The following is a 19,943-nucleotide window of genomic DNA, read 5'->3' as shown; positions in this document are numbered from 1 at the left end:
AACAAAGACCCAACGCAGCCAAAATTAATTTTTAAAAAAGTCAAGAAGCGTAACTGAGCAAGGATGCCAGCCTAGAAGGAGGGATGTGGCGAGAGAGAGAGAGAGAGAGAGAGAGAGAGAGAGAGAGAGAGAGAGAGAGAGAGAGAGAGAGAGAGAGAAGAAGGAAATGGATTAGAGGCGAATGACATTGGAACACTGGGGGGTCAGACGAGGGGAGGAGGGGGAGGTGCAGCCTCCATCTCCAGCCTAAGCGACTGGGAGGATGGTGAGGCCACTACCTGGACCAGGAAGGAAGGACTATTATGACAGGGAAAATAATGAGACATCTGTTAAGCACTGAGTAAACACCTGTGGCACACCTCCTATGCGCCAAGTACACGAAGATAGGGAGAACCTCAACCCACAGATAACAAAGCCAGTCTGGAGGCTGGGCGGCCCTGCAAGGGCATGTGGGTCCTTGTAGCATCGCTTAGTTTACTGTCGTCCTAAGCAATCATTGGAACTGTCCTCTCCCTATGCTCCTTACAAAGTTGCTAATAATTTTAAGACATAATCACTTTCTCGTTTTACTATAGACAAGAAAGTTTACATAGTCTTTTCAGGGTTTATATTTAAATCTAAACTATAATAAAACCCTTTCATAGGTCAGACAAGGCTAAAGAAACAGGGAACCAAATCCCTGCTCTCAAAGAAAAGGTTAGGCTTTTAGCTTCTCCAAGGCCAGCGAGAACCTTTAACACAATGCAAACTGAAAAATGGTCTAACGGGTTTGACGTGTGCAAGGCCCCTGCTGTTAGTAACACTGGGCACTTAAATAATACGAAAGGGCTGCATCTCAACAACGGCCATCTCCACTGATCAGCTCAGTGTCTGGGACAGAGGCAATCAATCAATCAATAACAACAGGCCAAGAGGTGAAGAGCTCACCTGAATTCCCAAGAGCCTTGGTGACATAAACACAGACTGCAGGACAACAGACCTGAGCTGCCACTGAACCAGGCAGAAAGCACGGGCTCAGAGAATCGCCAGCTCTGCACCCAGCAGCCAGCGCATCCAGAGAGAAAGCTCACTTCAGAACCTTTGCAAAGAGCTTTGGCTATGAAGGAATATATATCTGTGTCACTGAGGACTGTTAGGAGAAAACAGAAATGAGCAACTGTTTCCTTAACTCACCTTTGCACGTCCGGCACTCTGAAGCACAGAAAGTGGTGCGGTGATTAAATCTGCTACAGCTCACAGCAAAAACAGCAAGCGATAAGGGAACGCTTATCCAAAAGGTATGGACCAACAGAACACCATTTCCAGGGAGCCTGCCCACCCCGCACGCAGTCAGGGAATGAAGGAGAGCTCAAGCTTACCATCGGGTAGCTCACCGGCGGCCTGCGCGCCACACAGAACTGCTCCACCGTACGGAGGAAGCTGCACAGGGAACCGGAAAACAAACTTTAATTCAACCAATCGTTAAAACGCAAAACATGCTATTTCATTAAAGCAACCTTCATTAAAACACTTTATCCATGCAACTGCTCGTGACATTTCAACAAAATAACACAGGCTGAGAGACAGTAAGATTAAACATCTTCATTTTAAAACACCATTGGAATGCTTTCAAACATTTATTGTTAATAAACAGATTCTAAAATGAGGCAAAAAATAAAAATGGGCTCCAATGGACATGTCAATCCACTACAATAAAAGGCTCAGGACACACCCTTCATTTCACAGGAGTTGCAGACTGCCCACCAATGCAACAGTGCTTGTCTTTCTCCATCCACTAGTAAAGAGTCTTCGTGACCATCTGCGCTTGACGTTCACCATCACTACATGTCCACTCAGCCAGAGGCAGGAACCAGGCCCAGGGGCAGAGAGTGGACAAAGCCCGAGAAGGAAAAGCCTGGGAATCGTGGCTCCCTTTTTAACAGGAGGCCTTAGATAACGGAATTAACGGCTAGTGATCACACTCCTTGTTTGGAAGAGAGAAAGCAAAACAGCAGGTGTCTGAGCTCTTTGTAAATGCAGGAAGGTATCATGAGTATACCAAAATGTTCCTTCCTAGCTATTCCATAATACTTAGAGGAGTTACAAATGTTTCAAATGGATATGTTTGAGATGAGAAAGTTTAGGATGGGAAGAGGTAAGGCAAGTGGACAGATAATTGCTACCTGAAAGCAGAACAAAAGAACAAAACAATTATCGATACATCCTAACACAGAACTTCTCGAAGTCTGCACACTGCAGCACACACAGTACAATGGCCTCGGGTGCCTGGATCGGGTGCCGGAGTCTGCGATGTTCAGAGCACCCGTGAGATTCTCATGCCCACGACTGTCTGGGAACTACTGAAGTGGCTTTCTCAGCTGCTTTATGCAGTCAAACTTACTAAGTCAATTCAACAATCACAGGATAAAAGTTCTCGCCTGAGAGAATTAATGACAAATAAGAAGCTAAGAAAACAAAGGCAGATTTGAAAGGAACTGACCGCTTTCTGGACTTGAGAGCAGCACAAGTTTCCACCACACGGGGGCACCCCAGCATGCATCACGGCAAAGCCCAGGTGGGCTGCACTTGGCCTGGCACCTGCAGTGCAAGACCATTCCACATAACATCCAAACGCTCACACCCAGTGCCCCAGCATTTACCGCTGGCATGGACACACGGAGCAGAAAGGTGCGTCTGGGGAAGCCACAAATCAGGGTAGTGTCACTCGGCAGTCACGCAGGACATTTAGCAAACGCCCATACACAGAACTGCCTTTTTGCTTCCATCAGTGATACTAGGGTGCCCCCTGGTGATGAAAATTACACAGTTGTAAGGTGCTCAAAGTATTTCACTTTGTTTTTTAAAATCACACCGCACTTCCGCAAAATCTAGGGAGTGGTAGCGACAGGATCTGAAAACAGAGCACCTGGCACACTCCAGGGCAATACTACCATTTTCTGTTAGTGTATTTAAAACATTTATTTTGATTTACTAATCTGGTAAGTGCATAATTGTGGGAATTACTGAATGCTGGAGTGAGTTCAGGCACAGAAAAAATGTGTTTTATTTTTATTCTATAGCCTCATACATGGCACCTTTAATTCAATGAACCTCTGTCACTTGTAAGATGCCCCTTAGTCTGTGGTAAGTGGTATAATAAATACACAGCAGAATGAAAGTGTAAGACGTGTTCAATGTTCTCATAGTTACTTACAAGAATAGAGAATTTTAAAAGCACAGCAAAAATATAAAATCTCACACACAAATGCAAACTGAGCAGTGTAAAAAATAGAAATCTAGTTATATTAGATACAAAATCAAATCGACTCAGTATGAAAATAGTGCTATCATACTGTGAGGTCAATACTTGGGCCCTTCAATAAGAAGGTACTATTTTAAAATCTTTTTGGTGCTGCCACTATTTATTGTGCTCTCTCTAAAAGACCCTCATGAACCCTGAATCTCCCCTCTGAAATCCCAGTAAGACACCAAACCACTGAGAGTAACTGTCTTAGCTCTCGGCATCACTACACACACCCACACATGCACGCACACACCTCTGCAGCTTGGACTATGCTATCCTGGGCTTGTTTATTCCACGGCTGGTTGAGGTGCAAGGGTTGCCCAAAGTTGAGTTTCTGGAAAGTTTCAAGAACAATAAGCATTCTCTCCCTATTTTTGAACACCAATATAATAGGATTATGACTGGAGCTCAAAATACGCTTATTCAGTAAGTATACTGTACATTTTTTCCAGTTGGAGATATTCATTTTTAAATTGCCCTGGCTTATCAACTGGAAGACAGCTTTAGAAAAGGTATCAAAACTCTCAGTTGAGAGGTATGATGCTTTTGTAGAAAGTCAGACTATTTTTACATTTTAACACCCTGTATTTCTCAAATTTGGTTTCTCAGCCCTTGGTCCCAAGCAGAGAAAAAATACTTTAAAGTTCCTAATAGCCAAAAAACTATACGACAGGGTTCTAATTTATGCCATGGCCACATGGAAGGAACTGTGAAGGTATGAGGTGCAATTATTTTATCTTTGAGATAAAAGGTCAAACAAATGATTATGCAGTGGAATGAGATAACCATTCCTCACCCACCAATGCAACCACACACCACCCCCATTAAGCAGTCCACGTCCCATGTGATGATATTACTATTATAACCCAGCCCCCTGCGTTATAATAATTATACAGTGAGAAAGATAACTCAGCCTAATCATGTTAATTAGCCTGTGTTTCTCTTTTGCAGGTTACTGGACCATATGTGATTCTGATAGTCAACACCTGTCATACCTCCCCCCAAACACTGATGACACACAACTATATAGCTTCCGCAAATAATAAGTCTGGGGACTTCCCTGGTGGCACAGTGAATAGGACTCCGTGCTCCCAATGCAGGGGGCCTGGGTTCGATCCCTGGTCAGGGAACTAGATCCCACATGCCACGACTAAGAGTTCGCATGACACCACTAAAGATCCCGCATGCCACAACTGAACATCTCATGTGTTGCAACCAAGACTCAGCACAACCAAATAAATAAATATTTTTTTCAAGTTTGATGTAACTTTACTATCAAAATCCTTCGTATCTACTAACATTTGGTGTACACGAAATACTACACAATACATTAGCGGCTTCCCAACATTTCTGTGAGGTAAATAAGCATCCTCCACTTTCCAAATTTACAGTTTTAAAAAAAGGCACAATGAGATGGAGGAAACTTGCCCAAGACCATCAAGCCTGTTTAAGTAGCGAAGGGAGAAAGGAACCCAGCTCTTTAGACTTGATATGTGGTACATTCTCCATTTTCATACCACAGGAAAGCCCAAGTTTTTATTCTGACACTTACTTGCAAACAGGCATTCACAAACTCTCACACACACACACACACACACACTCACTTGAGACAAGCTATAAAGTACAGAATTGGGCTTTTATGGTTTTTTTAAACTCTTAATCACAAAGAGCACAGTTACAGTTAGCCTGTGGTGTTCCCAGCAAGTACCACCATACTTTAGCGTGAGTCAAGACAGAAATTGTTTAAAACTTGAATCATTAATATAGTACACAGAGTATAACCTCAATTAACACTAGCACTTGGGGAATATAGGATTTGATTATGTTTGTCCTAATTAACTGTTTTTTAAATCATTAAAGACTAAACTTCAATCCTTACTCCACAGAATTCTAAAATGCATAGATACATTTTATTGCCTGAGGAAATACAATATATCATCTAGCTTTCACTATTTCCCAGCTCATATCCTTAGATTTCTTAAAATCATAACTGCTAACATCAACAAACACAAAAGACAGAGATGGCATTGAGCTGAACTTGTTCATTTTCTAAAATAAAACCTGATATAAGCTTTATCTTCTCTGATATCTTTCTTTTTCCTAAAGTGAAGAAAACAAGTAATAAATCTTTCTTATATCTGCAAAGCCTACATAATGCTTTCAATATGTTCTCATTTAATCCTACTTCCACAATCCTAAAAAATTTTAGAATTCAAGAAGCCAGGGTCAAGAGCCAAGGATTTGCCAAGGTCACATGTAAGTGGCCCACCCAGACACTAACCCTGTTTTAAGCACTTAACTTCTCCTGCCCCATTTTAACAAACAAAAGAACTCCATACATGAATATCTAATATGCATGCAAATATCCAAATTAAGAAGTCTAAAAGGCTAGTTAGATTTCATTAAAAGTTAACTAAGATTTTACTTAATATATACACTTACTTCTCCCTTTTCTCCTTTTCAATGCAATTTCAACAGTCTTCATATTTAAAACATCAATCTGAAAAAATGTTCCAGATAAGTTTTTATTAAACTAAAATAGTAGCCATCAATCACATGAAGAGTGGACATAAAAGAGGACCTGGACGGAGATACAGCGCAATCCTGTTCAGGAAACTATCATAGAGATGTTAACTCTCCTACAAATTAATGCATAATTTTAACACAATTCCAATTGAAATTTCAATAGGATTTTCCATGGAACCTCAAGGGCTGATCATAAATTCCTAGGGAAGAGTTATGGATGAATAAGAGACAAAATACCTGTAAGTATAAAAGGGTGCCTATCCTATCGTAAGACTGATTATAAAGCTGCCGCAATTAAAACAGGGGAACCAGAACCCACTGAGCCCATGTGGAGATGTGCGGCCTGACTGTGACACCCCAGCAAAGGGTGAATGGTATTGGGACAACTTGCTATTGCCATTGGGTGGGGGGAGGTTAACATCCACACACACACGCACACACACACACACACGCACACACACCGATCACCACAATCTCAGTTTCATTATATACTAAACTGAAAACAAAAACTTTAAAACTTTTTAAATGTCTTTATTACCTCAAGGAAAGGAAGAATTTCTTAAAGATATTTTTTTAAAAAACCAAAAATCCACAAACCATGAGGAAAAAAAATCAATACATTTAACATTAAAACTTAAAAATGTGCTCCCAAAGATTATTAATCCTATAAATCAATTTAAAAAAAAGACAAGCCGGGGCTTCCCTGGTGGCGCAGTGGTTGAGAGTCCGCCTGCCGGTGCAGGGGACACAGGTTCGTGCCCCGGTCCAGGAAGATCCCACATGCCGCGGAGCGGCTGGGCCCGTGAGCCATGGCCGCTGAGCCTGCACGTCTGGAGGCTGTGCTCCGCAACGGGAGAGGCCACAGCAGTGAGAGGCCCGCGTACCGCAAAAAAAAAAAAAAAAAAAGACAAGCCATTTGATAAAAATATGGACAAGGGATATAGACCAGGTAATTAACAGAAGAGTAGAAATCTACACTGCCAACAGACATATGAGTAATGTAATGGTGCTCAATTGTTTGTAATCTCGAAATGCAAATTAAAATAATGAAAATCCATTTATTACCCATCAGATTAACAAAAATTTTAACTATGTCTATGCTGACAATTAGCAAGAATTTTTTTAGGGACTTCCCTGGTGGCACAGTGGTTAAGAATCCACCTTACAATGCAGGGGACACAGGTTCAATCCCGGGTCCGGGAAGATCCCAGACGCCGTGGAGCAACTAAGCCCATGCACCACAACTACTGAGCCTGCGCTCTAGAACCCACAAGCCACAACTACTGAGCCCGCATGCCACAACTACCGAAGCCTGCGCACCTAGAGCCCGCCAGCCACAACTACTGAAGCCCGCGTGCCTGGAGCCCACGCTCCGCAACAACAGAAGCCACTTCAATGAGAAGCCCGTGCACGGCAACGAAGAGCCAAAGCAGCTCCAAAGAAAAAAGAAGAATTGTTTTAAAAAATGAGATCTAAAAACCCTCATGCACTGCTGATGGGAAGGGAGACTGTTAAAACCACTTAGAAGGCAGACGCACAGTCTGTAATAAAACTAAAGATTCTTATTCCTTGCAGAGCCTCGCAACTCCATTCCTAGGAATATTTCCTGGAGAAACCCACAGAGGAGCATGAGGAGACATGACAAAATATGTTTACTGCCCCATTTTTGTAACAGTGGAAGAACTGAAGACTTAAATACTCCTCAACGGGGGAGAAGGTATGTTCAATATTTAACAATTAACGGTGAATTCCCTAGCGGTCCAGTGGTTAGGACTCGGTGCTTTCACTGCCGTGGGCCCAGGGTAATTCTCTGGTTGGGGAAGTAAGATCCCACAAACCACGCAGGGCGCGGCCAAAAAAAACAAACAAAAAAAACAATTTAACAATTAAAATCAAAGACCGAGAACTAAATGTATAGATAAAGCTAAAGAATATTTAACTTAAACAAACTACAAAATGATGGATACAGTATGAAACCACTTATGTGACATTTTTAACCACAAAAACAATACGCTGTACTATCTATCAATACATATGTATGTAGTACAAGGTGAAAACCATAGTCAGGAAACAATGTTGAGCAATTTCAGCAGAGTCAGCATTTCTGGAGAAGGAGGATGAGAGGATACAATGGGGGCTTCCACTGTAATGCTTTGCTATTTATAAATATAGCAAAATGTTAACAGTAGTCAAATCTGATTGGTGGGTTCAGTCATTTCTCATGTTAGTCTCTACGCTCTTCTGTACACTGGAACTCCTAATCAAAAGGCATATATTAAAAAACAAGAACTAAAACAACCATCAATTAAACCTATGCACATACTCAATAAAAGAAAGTTGTGTCTTACCTCAACCGAAGAGCGAGGAGTCACAAAGAACTGATTGAATTCATCAGGGCTAAAATCTCCAAAAATATACTGAAAAAAAGAGAATTACTGATCACATAAAATACACAACTCATACAGTTTCAGAAAAAAAGTGTTATATCTCAATCCTATGAATAATTGGGCCAGAACCCCCAACACCCTTTCTCCATTAAATAAATCAAGGATCTGCAAACAGATTTCTAGATGGAGTGTTTTCCAATTACAAATAATAAAACACTTAGGTTTTCCATAAATTGTCAAAGAACAGCCTAAGGTTAATAGAGCTTACTTTTGTTACCAAGGCTGTTGCCCCAGAATCATACCCCTGCCCCTCCCTCAAATAGAAACCTTATTCTTATCTAAGTTTCTGGAGGAAGCTGCAAAGAGGAAAAAACTGGTTAGAACCAACAAGGCCCAAGATGGCGGAAGATGTGACTTCCAGCAGAAGTTGAGTCTCATTACATTCTCACTGTAATACATTAGCATATGCTAAATGACCCACCCACCGGCACCAGTTGAGGACTGCCATGACAACTGAGAAAGCCCATACAAGGGCTGAAAAGGAGAACTGCAACAGTCCCAGGTCCAAACCACACCCCTGTTCTCCAATAAGTCATGAATATTCCTCCCACTCTTTCCAAATCCCTCTCTTTTACCTTGACCCTCCTATATATTTGGTATCTCTGCCCAAATTGGGTTGAGAAGTTGATTTGGAACTTGGTTCCTGCTTCTCCATTCTTTGGCCACTGAATAAAGCTTGTGCTGTTCCAGTCTCAGCATCGGTTTTGTTACTGGCTGCACAAATCCGATCAGAAAAAGAACCTCCCTGGCGGAGACAGGTGGCCTCAGCTGGGGCTTAGGACCACAGCTCAGCAACACTTTGAAACAGGTCAACTCTGTACACCAAACTTGTAAGTAGACTCCTGCTTGCAGGAGAATTTTTTTGGTTCACAAACATTTCTGGTTGTTCCATTTACCTTTCGGCTGACTCATGTCACTACCTCCATTTCAGCTTTCCCTACCATACATACTAAAGAAAAGCAAAAAACATGGTTCCAACGGGAAGACAGGGAAATCCAAAAAAGGGAAATGTTAGTGATTCTGATGGATGAACTTTAAAAGTATATGTGTAATTTTTTTACCTTAAAAGTACACTGGAACGTGATACACAGGTAAACATATTGTTCGACAGACACAAACCTCGCTGTGAACTCTCACTTTATAGAATTCTGAACATTACTTTCTGAAAAACTGGTTAACCCACACGGAAGTTTGACGAGCGCCAAGCAGTTCGTATTCTCCCTGAAGCTTCAAGAAACAAGTCATTGATAAGAATCATGGGCTTCCCTGGTGGCGCAGTGGTTGAGAGTCCGCCTGCCGATGCAGGGGACATGGGTTCGTGCCCCGGTCCGGGAGGATCCCACATGCCGCGGAGCGGCTGGGCCCGTGGGCCATGGCCGCTGAGCCTGCGCGTCCGGGGCCTGTGCTCCGCAGCGGGAGAGGCCACAACAGTGAGAGGCCCGCGTACCGCAAAAAGAAGAAAAAAAAAAAAAAAAGAATCAGTATGACCTGATTTCTACAACAGAGAATCACTCACTTAATCAATACTTATTTAGAGCCTATTAAGTGTCATGCACAACAATCGGTATTAGATATAAAAATGGCAAAAGCAGAGTTGTGGTTCCTCTATTCTAACAGAACTGCAGTCTAATAACTCGTGGGGAAATTTACAGTATCTAAATATATATAAAGAGATAATAACCATTATTATTGTAACTGAGTAAATGGAAACTAAGTCTCAAAATCTGTTGGTAAGAATGCACCAGTAGGGACTTCCCTGGTGGTGTGGTGGTTAAGAATCTGCCTGCCAATGCAGGGGACAGGGGTTCAATCCCTGGTCCGGGAAGATGCCACATGCCTCAGACCAACTAAGCCCGTGCGCCACAACTACTGAAGCCTGTGCACCTAGAGCCTGTGCTCTGCAAGATGAGAAGCCTGTGCACTGCAACGAAGAGTAGCCCCTGCTTGCCGCAACTGGAGAAAGCCCACGCACAGCAATGAAGACCCAACGCAGCCAAATAAATAAATTAAATATATAAATAAATTTATTTATTTAAAAAAAAGGAATGAATGCATCAGTATTTCTGGGGAAAACATTTTTTTGGAGGGCTCTTTCACAGTAGCTACCAAAACCGTGAATACATATTAAAAACAAAAACATCTTGACATAATATTTACGTATACTTGCAGAAGTCCACAAAGAAATTGCGCACTGACAGTAATGGTGAAAATGCAGAGTCCCAAAAACAACTTAGAAACAGTCTTCTTCTGAAATAATGTCATTGTGGCCTTAATTAGACATCACCAAAACTGGGGAAAAGCTTATTTTAATTTCACTCCAGCATAACAAAAAGCAATGGAAGGGAAAGTTATCTTTAAATGAGAAGAAAGAAAGGTGGGGTGGGGGAAGAAATGACACTGCTGCCTGGCATTCCTTTATAGTCCCACTGCAGAGAGATCTTTAAGTCTAGATATAAACCTTTAAATTTACTCAGAAGAAAATAAAAAGATGAGCGATACAATGGGAAAAAATATTCCAGACAATACCAACTGCTGGCAAGGATGTGAAGCAACTAAGGATGCGGAATGATACGGCCACTCAGGAAAAGAGTCTGACACTTTCTTATAAAGTTACTTACCATACAACCCAGGAAGCCCACTCTTAAGTACTTACCAAAGAAAAATGAACACCTATGTCCACAAAAAACAAAACAAAAAAACCCCTGTATGCTGAAGTTTACAGCAGCTCTATTCATAACTACCAAAACCTGAAAAGAACCCAAATGTCTACCAAGAGGTGGATGTGATACAGCTACATGATCAACTACTACTCAATGACTCTCAAAAGCATCACGCTAAGTGAAGAATTAGACTTCAAAGGCCACAAGCTACATGACTGAATTTATATAACATTCCAGGGCTAAACTCTAAGGACAGAAAACAGACCTGTGGTTGCCAAGGTCTGGAGAAGAAATGATTACAAAAAGGCACACGGGAACTTTTACGGGGAATGGAAATACTCACGGGGCAAGCCTGTTAGAGAAACAGTAAATTTCCTACCTGCCAAGGAAACACACCCACGAAAATACTAATGGTTTCAGCCCTTGAATGTGAATGGACAACAAAAAATCACAAGACACGTGAGGGAGCAATCAACAGCAATAAAGAGAGTTACTATTAAAATCGGGGTGAAATGAATCTGCGTAAACAAAACATAGGAAACAGAAAAGAACTTAAAGTTCTAATCTGTATCCTGAAAGAAATTCTAGCAGGTAAAATAAGCAGATTGCCATGAAAAAAAGGACGTATTAGGGACTTCCCCTGGTGGTCCAGTAGTTAAGACTCCATGCTCCCAATGAAGGGGGCCCAGGGTCGATCACTGGTCAGGGAACTAGATCCCACATGCCGCAACGAAGATCCTGCATGCTGAAACTAAGACCAGGTACAGAAAAAAATATTTTTTTTTTTTGCGGTACGCGGGGCCTCCCACTGCTGTGGCCTCTCCCATTGCGGAGCACAGGCTCCAGACGCGCAGGCTCAGCGGCCATGGCTGACGGGCCCAGCCGCTCCGCGGCATGTGGGATCTTCCCGGACCGGGGCACGAAACCACGTCCCCCGCACCGGCAGGCGGACTCTCAACCACTGCGCCACCAGGGAAGCCCTAAAAAAGTTTTTTTTATTTAAAAACAGGGACCGGGGACTTCTTCAGTGACGCAGTGGTTAAGAATCCACCTGCCAATACAAGGGACACAGGTTCCAGTCCTGGTCCGGGAAGATCCCACATTCTGCGGAACAACTAAGCCTGCACGGCACAACTACTGAGCCTGCACTCTAGAGCCCACAAGCCACAACTACAGAGCCTGCACGCCACAACTACTGAAGCCCGTGCGCCTAGAGCCCATGCTCTGCAACAAGAGAAGCCACCGGAGTGAGAAGCCCGCGCACCACAACGAAGAGTAGCCCCCACTCGCCGCAACTAGAGAAAGCCCGCGTGCAGCAACCAAGACCCAACGCTGCCAAAAATATAAATAAATAAATTTATTTTTAAAAAGAAGGGGGGCGCTTTCCTGGTGGCGCAGTGGTTGAGAGTCCGCCTCCCAATGCAGGGGACACGGGTTCGTGCCCCGGTCCACGAGGATCCCACGTGCCGCGGAGCGGCTGGGCCCGTGAGCCATGGCCGCTGAGCCTGCGCGTCCGGAGCCTGTGCTCCGCAACGGGAGAGGCCACAACAGTGAGGGGTCCGCGTACCGCAAAAAATAAAAAATAAAAAAATAAAAAGAAGGGGGGGTTTCCCTGGTGGCGCAGTGGTTGAGAGTCCGCCTGCCGATGCAGGGAACACGGGTTCGGGCCCCGGTCCGGGACGATCCCACACGCCGCGGAGCCTGCGCGTCTGGAGCCTGTGCTCCGCAACGGGAGAGGCCACGACAGTGAGAGGCCCGCGTAACGCTAAAAAAAAAAGGGGGGGGGGACCAATTACAGAACCAGAAAGTATTCACAGAAATCAGAAGATTATTAAATTTAAATTACTAAATTTACAAGCTCAACAGAAGAGCTTAAAGTAGAATCAACAGAATAAATACAAAGCAAGAGAGCAATGCCTTGAAAGTTCCAAGAAAAAATATTTCCTTTTTGTTTTCATAGAATTCTATTCTATAGTTTATTACTCAAGTGCAAAAGGCAAAATAATTCTCTGACACTCATACACCCTTGGGATGGGTGGGGTGGGCTGCTTAAGAATTCCAGAAAATGAATTCAAGAGACACATGAGCAGTAACAAAGAGGATCCAAAAGATGACCGACACTGTAGCTGTGGAGCCCAATGCAAACATGAAGACTCATGTTGTTTTGCTTTTCTTTTTTTTTTTTGCGGTACACGGGCCTCTCACTGTCCTGGCCTCTCCCGTTGCGGAGCACAGCCCCCCGGACGCGCAGGCTCAGCGGCCATGGCTCACGGGCCCAGCCGCTCCGCGGCACGAACCGGGGCACGAACCCGCGTCCCCTGCATCGGCAGGCGGACTCTCAACCACTGCGCCACCAGGGAAGCCCCTATTCTTTTTTTTTTTAATTAATTTATTTTTTATACAGCAGGTTCTTATTAGTTATCAATTTTATACATATTAGTGTATATGTTAATCCCAATCTCCCAATTCACCCCACCCCGCTTCCTCCCTTGGTGTCCATACGTTTGTTGTCTACATCTGTGTCTCTATTTCTGCCTTGCAAACCGGTTCATCTGTACCGTTTTTCTAGATTCCACATATATGCGTTAATATACAATATTTGTTTTTCTCTTTCTGACTTATTTCACTCTGTATGACAGTCTCTAGGTCCATCCACTTCTCTACAAATGACCCAATTTCATTCTTTTCAATGGCTGAATAATATTCCATTGTATATATGAACCACATCTTCTCTATCCATTCGTCTGTCGATGGGCATTTAGGTTGCCTGCATGACCTGGCTACTGTAAATAGCGCTGCAATGAACATTGGGGTGCATGTGTCTTTTTGAATTATGGTTTTCTCAGGGTATATGCCCAGTAGTGGGATTGCTGGGTCTAAGTTATTCTCTTTAGGCTGTTGTTTTTTTTTTTAATTTTAATATATTTATTTATTTTTATTTTTGGCTGCCTTGGGTCTTTGTTGCTGTGCACAGGCTATTCTTTGTTGAGGTTCCCAGGCTTCTCATTGTGGTGGCTTCTCTTGTTGCAGAGAACGGGCTCTAGGCCCACAGCCTTCAGTAGTTGTGGCATATGGGCTCAGTAGCTGTGGCTCATGGGCTCTAGAGCGCAGGCTCAGTAGTTGTGGCACACGGGCTTAGTTGCTCCACGGCATGTGGGATCTTCCCGGGACCAGGGCTCGAACCCGTGTCCCCTGCACTGGCAGGCAATGGATTCTTAACCACTGTGCTACCAGTGAAGTCCCTACACTGGTTTTCTCTTGGAAAAATAAAAATAAATGAAATGCTCATTTAAATCACATTTCTAAGTAAATTTCTTTATTTGAGTTCCTATATAAAGTCTTTTAAAAAAGAGAAATTGGCTAATCCAATAAGAGAATTAAAATTCCAAAAGATTTAATAAAATCTTGTCAATGGAGGGGGAGGGGCGACAGAACCGTGACCCCCCCACACACCTTGCAAGCCTTCCTGTCAAGTCCCTGTGCCGGTCTGCTGGGAGCACCCTCATGGTCAACAGTCAGAATGCTTAGAAAGGCTCCAGGGAAAGCCTTTTTCTATTATTTTCAATTTTACTATTTTTACTTAATTCTTTCTTAAGTATTATTTGAAAAACTTTGCTATAGATTTTAAATGTGCTTTCTCATTACCACTTCATGTTAACAACTTCACGGATATGCACCTTTAACCTGATTACAAAATCCACATGGGGGGCGGGGCAGGGCACGGATTCCCCAGCAGTCCAGTGGTGAGGACTCCACTGCAGGGGGCACGGGTGCAACCCCTGGTCACAGGGAACTAAGATCCCGCATGCCCTGTGGTGAGGCCAAAACAAAACGAACAGCACACACACCAAACTCACTGGGTGGGTGGGGTGGGGGTGGGGCTGAGGAAGGAGCAAGTACAGAGAGCAGAAATCTCCAGACACAGGGAGGGTGGGAGGGAGGGAGACGCAGAGGGAGGAGATATGGGGACATATGTGGACCTATGTATATGTATAGCTGATTCACTTTGTTATAAAGCAGAAACTAACACACCACACTGTAAAGCAATTATACTCCAATAAAGATGTTAAAAAAAAAAAGAAATTTTCATGGCAAAAAAGAAATCTCCAAGACACTGTTAAACAGAAAACATTCTTTAGGTAAAAAAAAAAAAAAAAGGAGGAAAACATAAATATTGATTTGTGTTTGCATAAAGAGATAGATATTGGAGAGGGAACCAAGAAGGGAGTAAAACCCTTGACTATTCAGAGTCGGGGTGCGGGGCGGATCCCTGTGGAGGTAGTGGAGCAGGGAGCGAGATTTCTTAGCGTATATCTTTTCAGAGTTCTTAGTTCTGAACCATATAAATATCTATTCAAAATATTAGTTGTAAAAAGTCAATGTAAACAAATCATTGTACAACTATTCAAATATACGCATTTTGCAAAGTTGTGTTTGCACCTATGTTAGTTTCAAGATCTCCCTGAGGACAGAGACTAGGACTTGATGAAAACATTTAATCCAAAAAAGATACCATAAGCAACTGCCAACTATCAAACATGCAAGGCTAAAGTATCATTTAACACCTGGCAAACTGCTAGCCAGAGCTGCTCTGAGCTCCAATGTAACTCCTGTAACACCAGCCCACATATATCAATAAACTACTCCAACAAAACACACATGAATCACATCCTCTTGCCCTAATCGGACCTATTTTCTACCTTTAAAATGCCTGAGTTTTTTAAAATAAGTAGTTACATTTCAACAATATAAAAAACAGTCCTTTCAGTTTTGCGACTGAGATAACAGGGAGTTGCTAAGAAGCTGGTATTATCAGCGTCTCTGCAAGGTACTCACTGCCCAGAGTTTTGGTTAGGATTTCTATTTCCTGTACAATGAGTATTTCCCATATGCTCATGGCAGATAAACTACATGTATCTTTTTCCTATGTATCTGTACACATATTTCTTAGACTCAAACAGGAATTCAAATGAAACATAGTAACTGCAGATAAAGAAAGGCCTGAATAGTTGGGGAGTTCATTCTCAAAGGTCAGCAAAGGTCAAGTCACTGAGGTCTCAAGTAAGGGGAGATTAAGGATAAAAGACAATTTCCTGCCATCACAGTGCTGTGAAAAGAAGGTAAATATTTCTTTCACAGGCAAAGAAAGTCATGTTTCTTTGGCAACCATTCAAACATTTGTGGGAAGTGATATAATAAAATACCCCACATAAACCTCGAGGCTATGACTTCATTTCAGTGCTTATCAAAATCATCTGCATCATTAAAAAACCACTACAGGAAGCATTACTATGAAGAAGCATTTTTTAACCACACTGTTCCAAAAAGGCAAACAGAAATACTGCTTGTACAGTAAAATTTACCTTAAACAAATAAGAAAAAAAAAAGTTAAATTACAAAGTTAAAGCTACAAAAGCAAAGAAAGGCCAAGTATTTATTCAACTGCAAACCCCAGTGACTGGACATAAATCACACTGCCCTGCATTTTAGTGACAATTATTTAACTAAAACTATATCTGAGTGAAGGTTAAAGCATCACAAGTCTCGTGACACCAAAGAGTTTATCACAGAAATTCAGGGCAGCCAATTGCCATTAAAATGTTCAAGTCTCACCATCCCCCCAAATTTTCCTAATCTTCAATCACAAATTATTTTAGATGTTTGGCAAAATGAAGAATGTTACCGAAAAGCAGGGGGAAGACTGTGCTCTTCCAAAAACTCAATGTCACAAAAGGTTGTGGAAAAGTTCCAGATTACAGGAAGCTAAAGAGACAGGACAAGTACTTCCCTGGTGGCGCAGTGGTTAAGAATCTGCCTGCCAACGCAGGGGACACGGGTTCAAGCCCTGGTCCAGGACAATCCCACATGCCGCAGAGCAACTAAGCCCGCACGCCACAACTACTAAGCCTGCACTCTAGAGCCCGTGCTCCGCAACAAGAGAAGCCACCGCAATCAGAAGCCCGCGCACCGCCACAGAGCAGCCCCCGCTGGCGCAACTACAGAAGAACCCACGTGCAGCAACGAAGACCCAACACAGCCAAAAGTAAAATAAGTAATTTATTAAGTAAAAAAAGACGAAGAAAGAAAAGAAACACATCAGGAAAAGGGGCACGCCCACAGCACATGTAGGGTGGAAACAAGCCACTTCACTGCAGCCCAGCCCCGGGGGCATGGCTGCTCCGGGTTGCGTCCTCAGAGCCTGGCCCCAGAGGGCCTAGGGCTGTACAGCCTGGGGAAGGGGCAGACCGAACTGGAAATAACCGTGTTCCTGCTAAAGGAAAGCAAAGACACAGTCTCAGCCCAAGGGAGGTAAGAAAAAGGAAAGACATTTGCCAGTCGCCCGCATGACCTACAGTTGGTTCTCCACGGCTCTAATGAAGCCACAGGAAACAGCACTTCCTGCTTTTTCTACAGAAAGCAGGGGACACGGAGGACGACCACCACAACGCGGCACTAGGGGGCGCTGGAGCACAGCTTCCAAAGCTCCATCTCCAGAAACACGAGTAATTATATAGGCTGCCACCAAATCCATGTCCTCTGCCTTCAAAAGGACTCAGGAAAATAAGACGTCAGCCTCTGAGGTAAAAAAATTAGGATACAAAGGCATGACCAATAAACACATTGCTGCGTGTGCACTGTACACACTGTACAGGTTCCAAGGCAATCACTGGAACCACTGTGAACCCAGCCCCTGGGACAATGTCCCGAGAACAGACGCAAAGCCAAGTCTCGCAGGGTTCAATGACAGAACCAAGCACAAAAAGTACAAAGTCTTCTCTCTCTTTTCCCAACCCAAGGAAACTGAATTTGGGAGACAGGAGGAAACATTAAGGGCTAATAAACTGTTCCAAGTGATAAAAACTTTAATTTCAGCTCTAAAATAAGGGTATGCCAGACTAAACAACCTCCGAAGTTCTTCCCAGCTCCAAAAGGATCTCCTGGATATAACCAGGAGAACACAGGTTTGGAAATGCTCTCAGACTAACATGGCTACCAGGTGGTTGGCCCCTGAACACATCATGCTGACTGAAAGAGGCCAGACTCAAAGGGCCGCACGTTGTATGATTCCCTTCATGTGAAATGTCCAGAAGAGGCAAATCCCTAGAGACAGAAAGTAGATGGTGGTTGCCAGAGGCTGGGTGGGGAGGGGATTAGGGAGTCACCACTGATGGACATGAAGTTTCTTTTTTTTTTTTTAATACATCTTTACTGAAGTATAATTGCTTCACAATGCTGCGCTAGTTTCTGTTGTACAATCTTTCTGGAATGATGAAATGTTCTAAAATTGACTGTGGTGATAGTTGCACAACTCTGTGAATATACTAAAAACCACCAAAATGTACAGCTATTTAAATGGGAGAATCCTATGGCATGAAATTATTTCAACTAAATAAATGAAGTAAAAAAATCAGGTAAGTACTTGCATAAAAAAAATTTAGATTTCTTTACTAAACTTTTTTTTTTTTATCAGAACCCAGTACTTGAGGACGCTAGCTGACATCTACTGAACAGTCGCTGTGTGCTCTTAACTTTGGAAAGTGGTGTGGGTGGCCTGGGGAACACCTGGAGATGACACTGTTCAGTCAACGCACAGCAGAAATTTCATTGATTTAACAGTATGGATTGAGCACCAACTATCCACACTGAACTGTGCTAGATTATGAGAATAAATTTTGAATAAGACAGACATAAGGTCTGGGACATCACGACAATTATAGTTTTGTCACAGTGCAAGTGGACTGCAAGTTGCAAAGAGCATTACAAATGGCAGAAGCAGACAAAGGAAGAGGGACGCAGAGAAAGGCTGATTCCTCCACTGACTGGGTAGCAGCAGGATTCTGCTTACCTTCTTGGGGCCAAGGAGTCCTGAGAAGGGAACAAATGGAAAAACGGTGACAAAGCCACTCCCACAGAGAGCATCCCTCCTTAGGATTCAAATGTCAACCTACTACAGTTTAGTGTTGGCTTCATGTGGTTTGTGTATTTCATTCTGACTACTAAAGTCCTATCAAAAGTTATTCTCTCACTTTTCCAAGTACGATTTTTGATAGGCTGGATGTATTTCTTTAAGTGCTCTTGTGGAGAGTCTAAGCTAAAACTTGTTTGCACAGACTGCATTCTCCAAATTAGAAAACATGATTCACTTAACAGAAATCCACTTTTACCAACTTTCAAGGCCTATTGTACATTACACAATGCCAGTTAAATTTTAACTTGTTTTGCTCTAAACTATTACTAAACAGCCCTCATTATACAATAACTTGGTATACAGACTTTTTATCACATGGAACAGAGCTGACAAGTTAGGGAGTCAGAGCTTGTTATCTGGGATGGCCCTAGTAGAAAGAAGTTCAAAATTCCACCTATCTTCATATCCATTACAATCACCTTGGTGCTAATCTAGGAAGGAAATGGAAGGGATGGGAAGGGGAAAAGCAGAACACCAATAAAAAAGAAGCATCTGTCGAAACTCATCAAACTATATACATTAAATGAATGAAATTCACTGCACATATATAATGCCTCCATAAAGCTGGTTTTAAAAAAGGAACAGACACCAAGTTCAATTCATCTTTCCATCGCCTGCAGTTAATGCAGTACTTGGCTTATAGCAGGCACTCAAGAGTTCTGTTGAAAAAATTCAGGTAGAGGAGGAAGAAAAGCAAAGCCCACAACAAATACAAGTTCCAGGGCTGAGGAACGATGATCTCTAGTTCTACTGCTCTACAGCAATAGTTCCACTCCCAGATGTCAGCAGGCAACAAAACTCCAACTGAACTACTCATTGTTTCTTATTCTCCTGTTTTTACTATCGCCAGAGATGCGCCAGCAGGGGCACAATTTTCATTTTTAAATATAAACTTTTAATATAGTCACGATATAACATTTAATTTTTAAAAGTAACACTTAAACATAATCAAGAAAACAGAATTAAAGCTTTACAGAAAACATTAATAAGAGGATACCTATTCTGACCTAGAGAAAAATAATTCACAATTATCACGTGGTCTCCCAAACTAAAGAAAA

The 19,943-nt window shown here is 42.6% G+C and overlaps 1 protein-coding gene across 1 annotated transcript in view; it reads right to left on the bottom strand.

Moving 5' to 3' along the window:
* Positions 1–19,943, bottom strand: part of USP10 (ubiquitin specific peptidase 10) — a 71,346-nt gene that overhangs the window by 30,031 nt on the left and 21,372 nt on the right. The window contains exons 3-4 of the mRNA XM_060129823.1: positions 8,158–8,226; positions 1,359–1,419 (exon numbers count right to left, since the gene is read on the bottom strand). Coding sequence (XP_059985806.1) covers positions 1,359–1,419; positions 8,158–8,226 — 130 coding nt within the window. The remainder of the gene's footprint in view (positions 1–1,358; positions 1,420–8,157; positions 8,227–19,943) is intronic.

This window comes from Lagenorhynchus albirostris, chromosome 19 (assembly GCF_949774975.1).
Source record: "Lagenorhynchus albirostris chromosome 19, mLagAlb1.1, whole genome shotgun sequence".
NCBI classification, from domain to species: Eukaryota; Metazoa; Chordata; class Mammalia; order Artiodactyla; family Delphinidae; genus Lagenorhynchus; species Lagenorhynchus albirostris.
The sequence above is the reverse complement of the archived record's forward strand: the minus strand, read 5'-3'. Positions and strand labels throughout refer to the sequence as shown.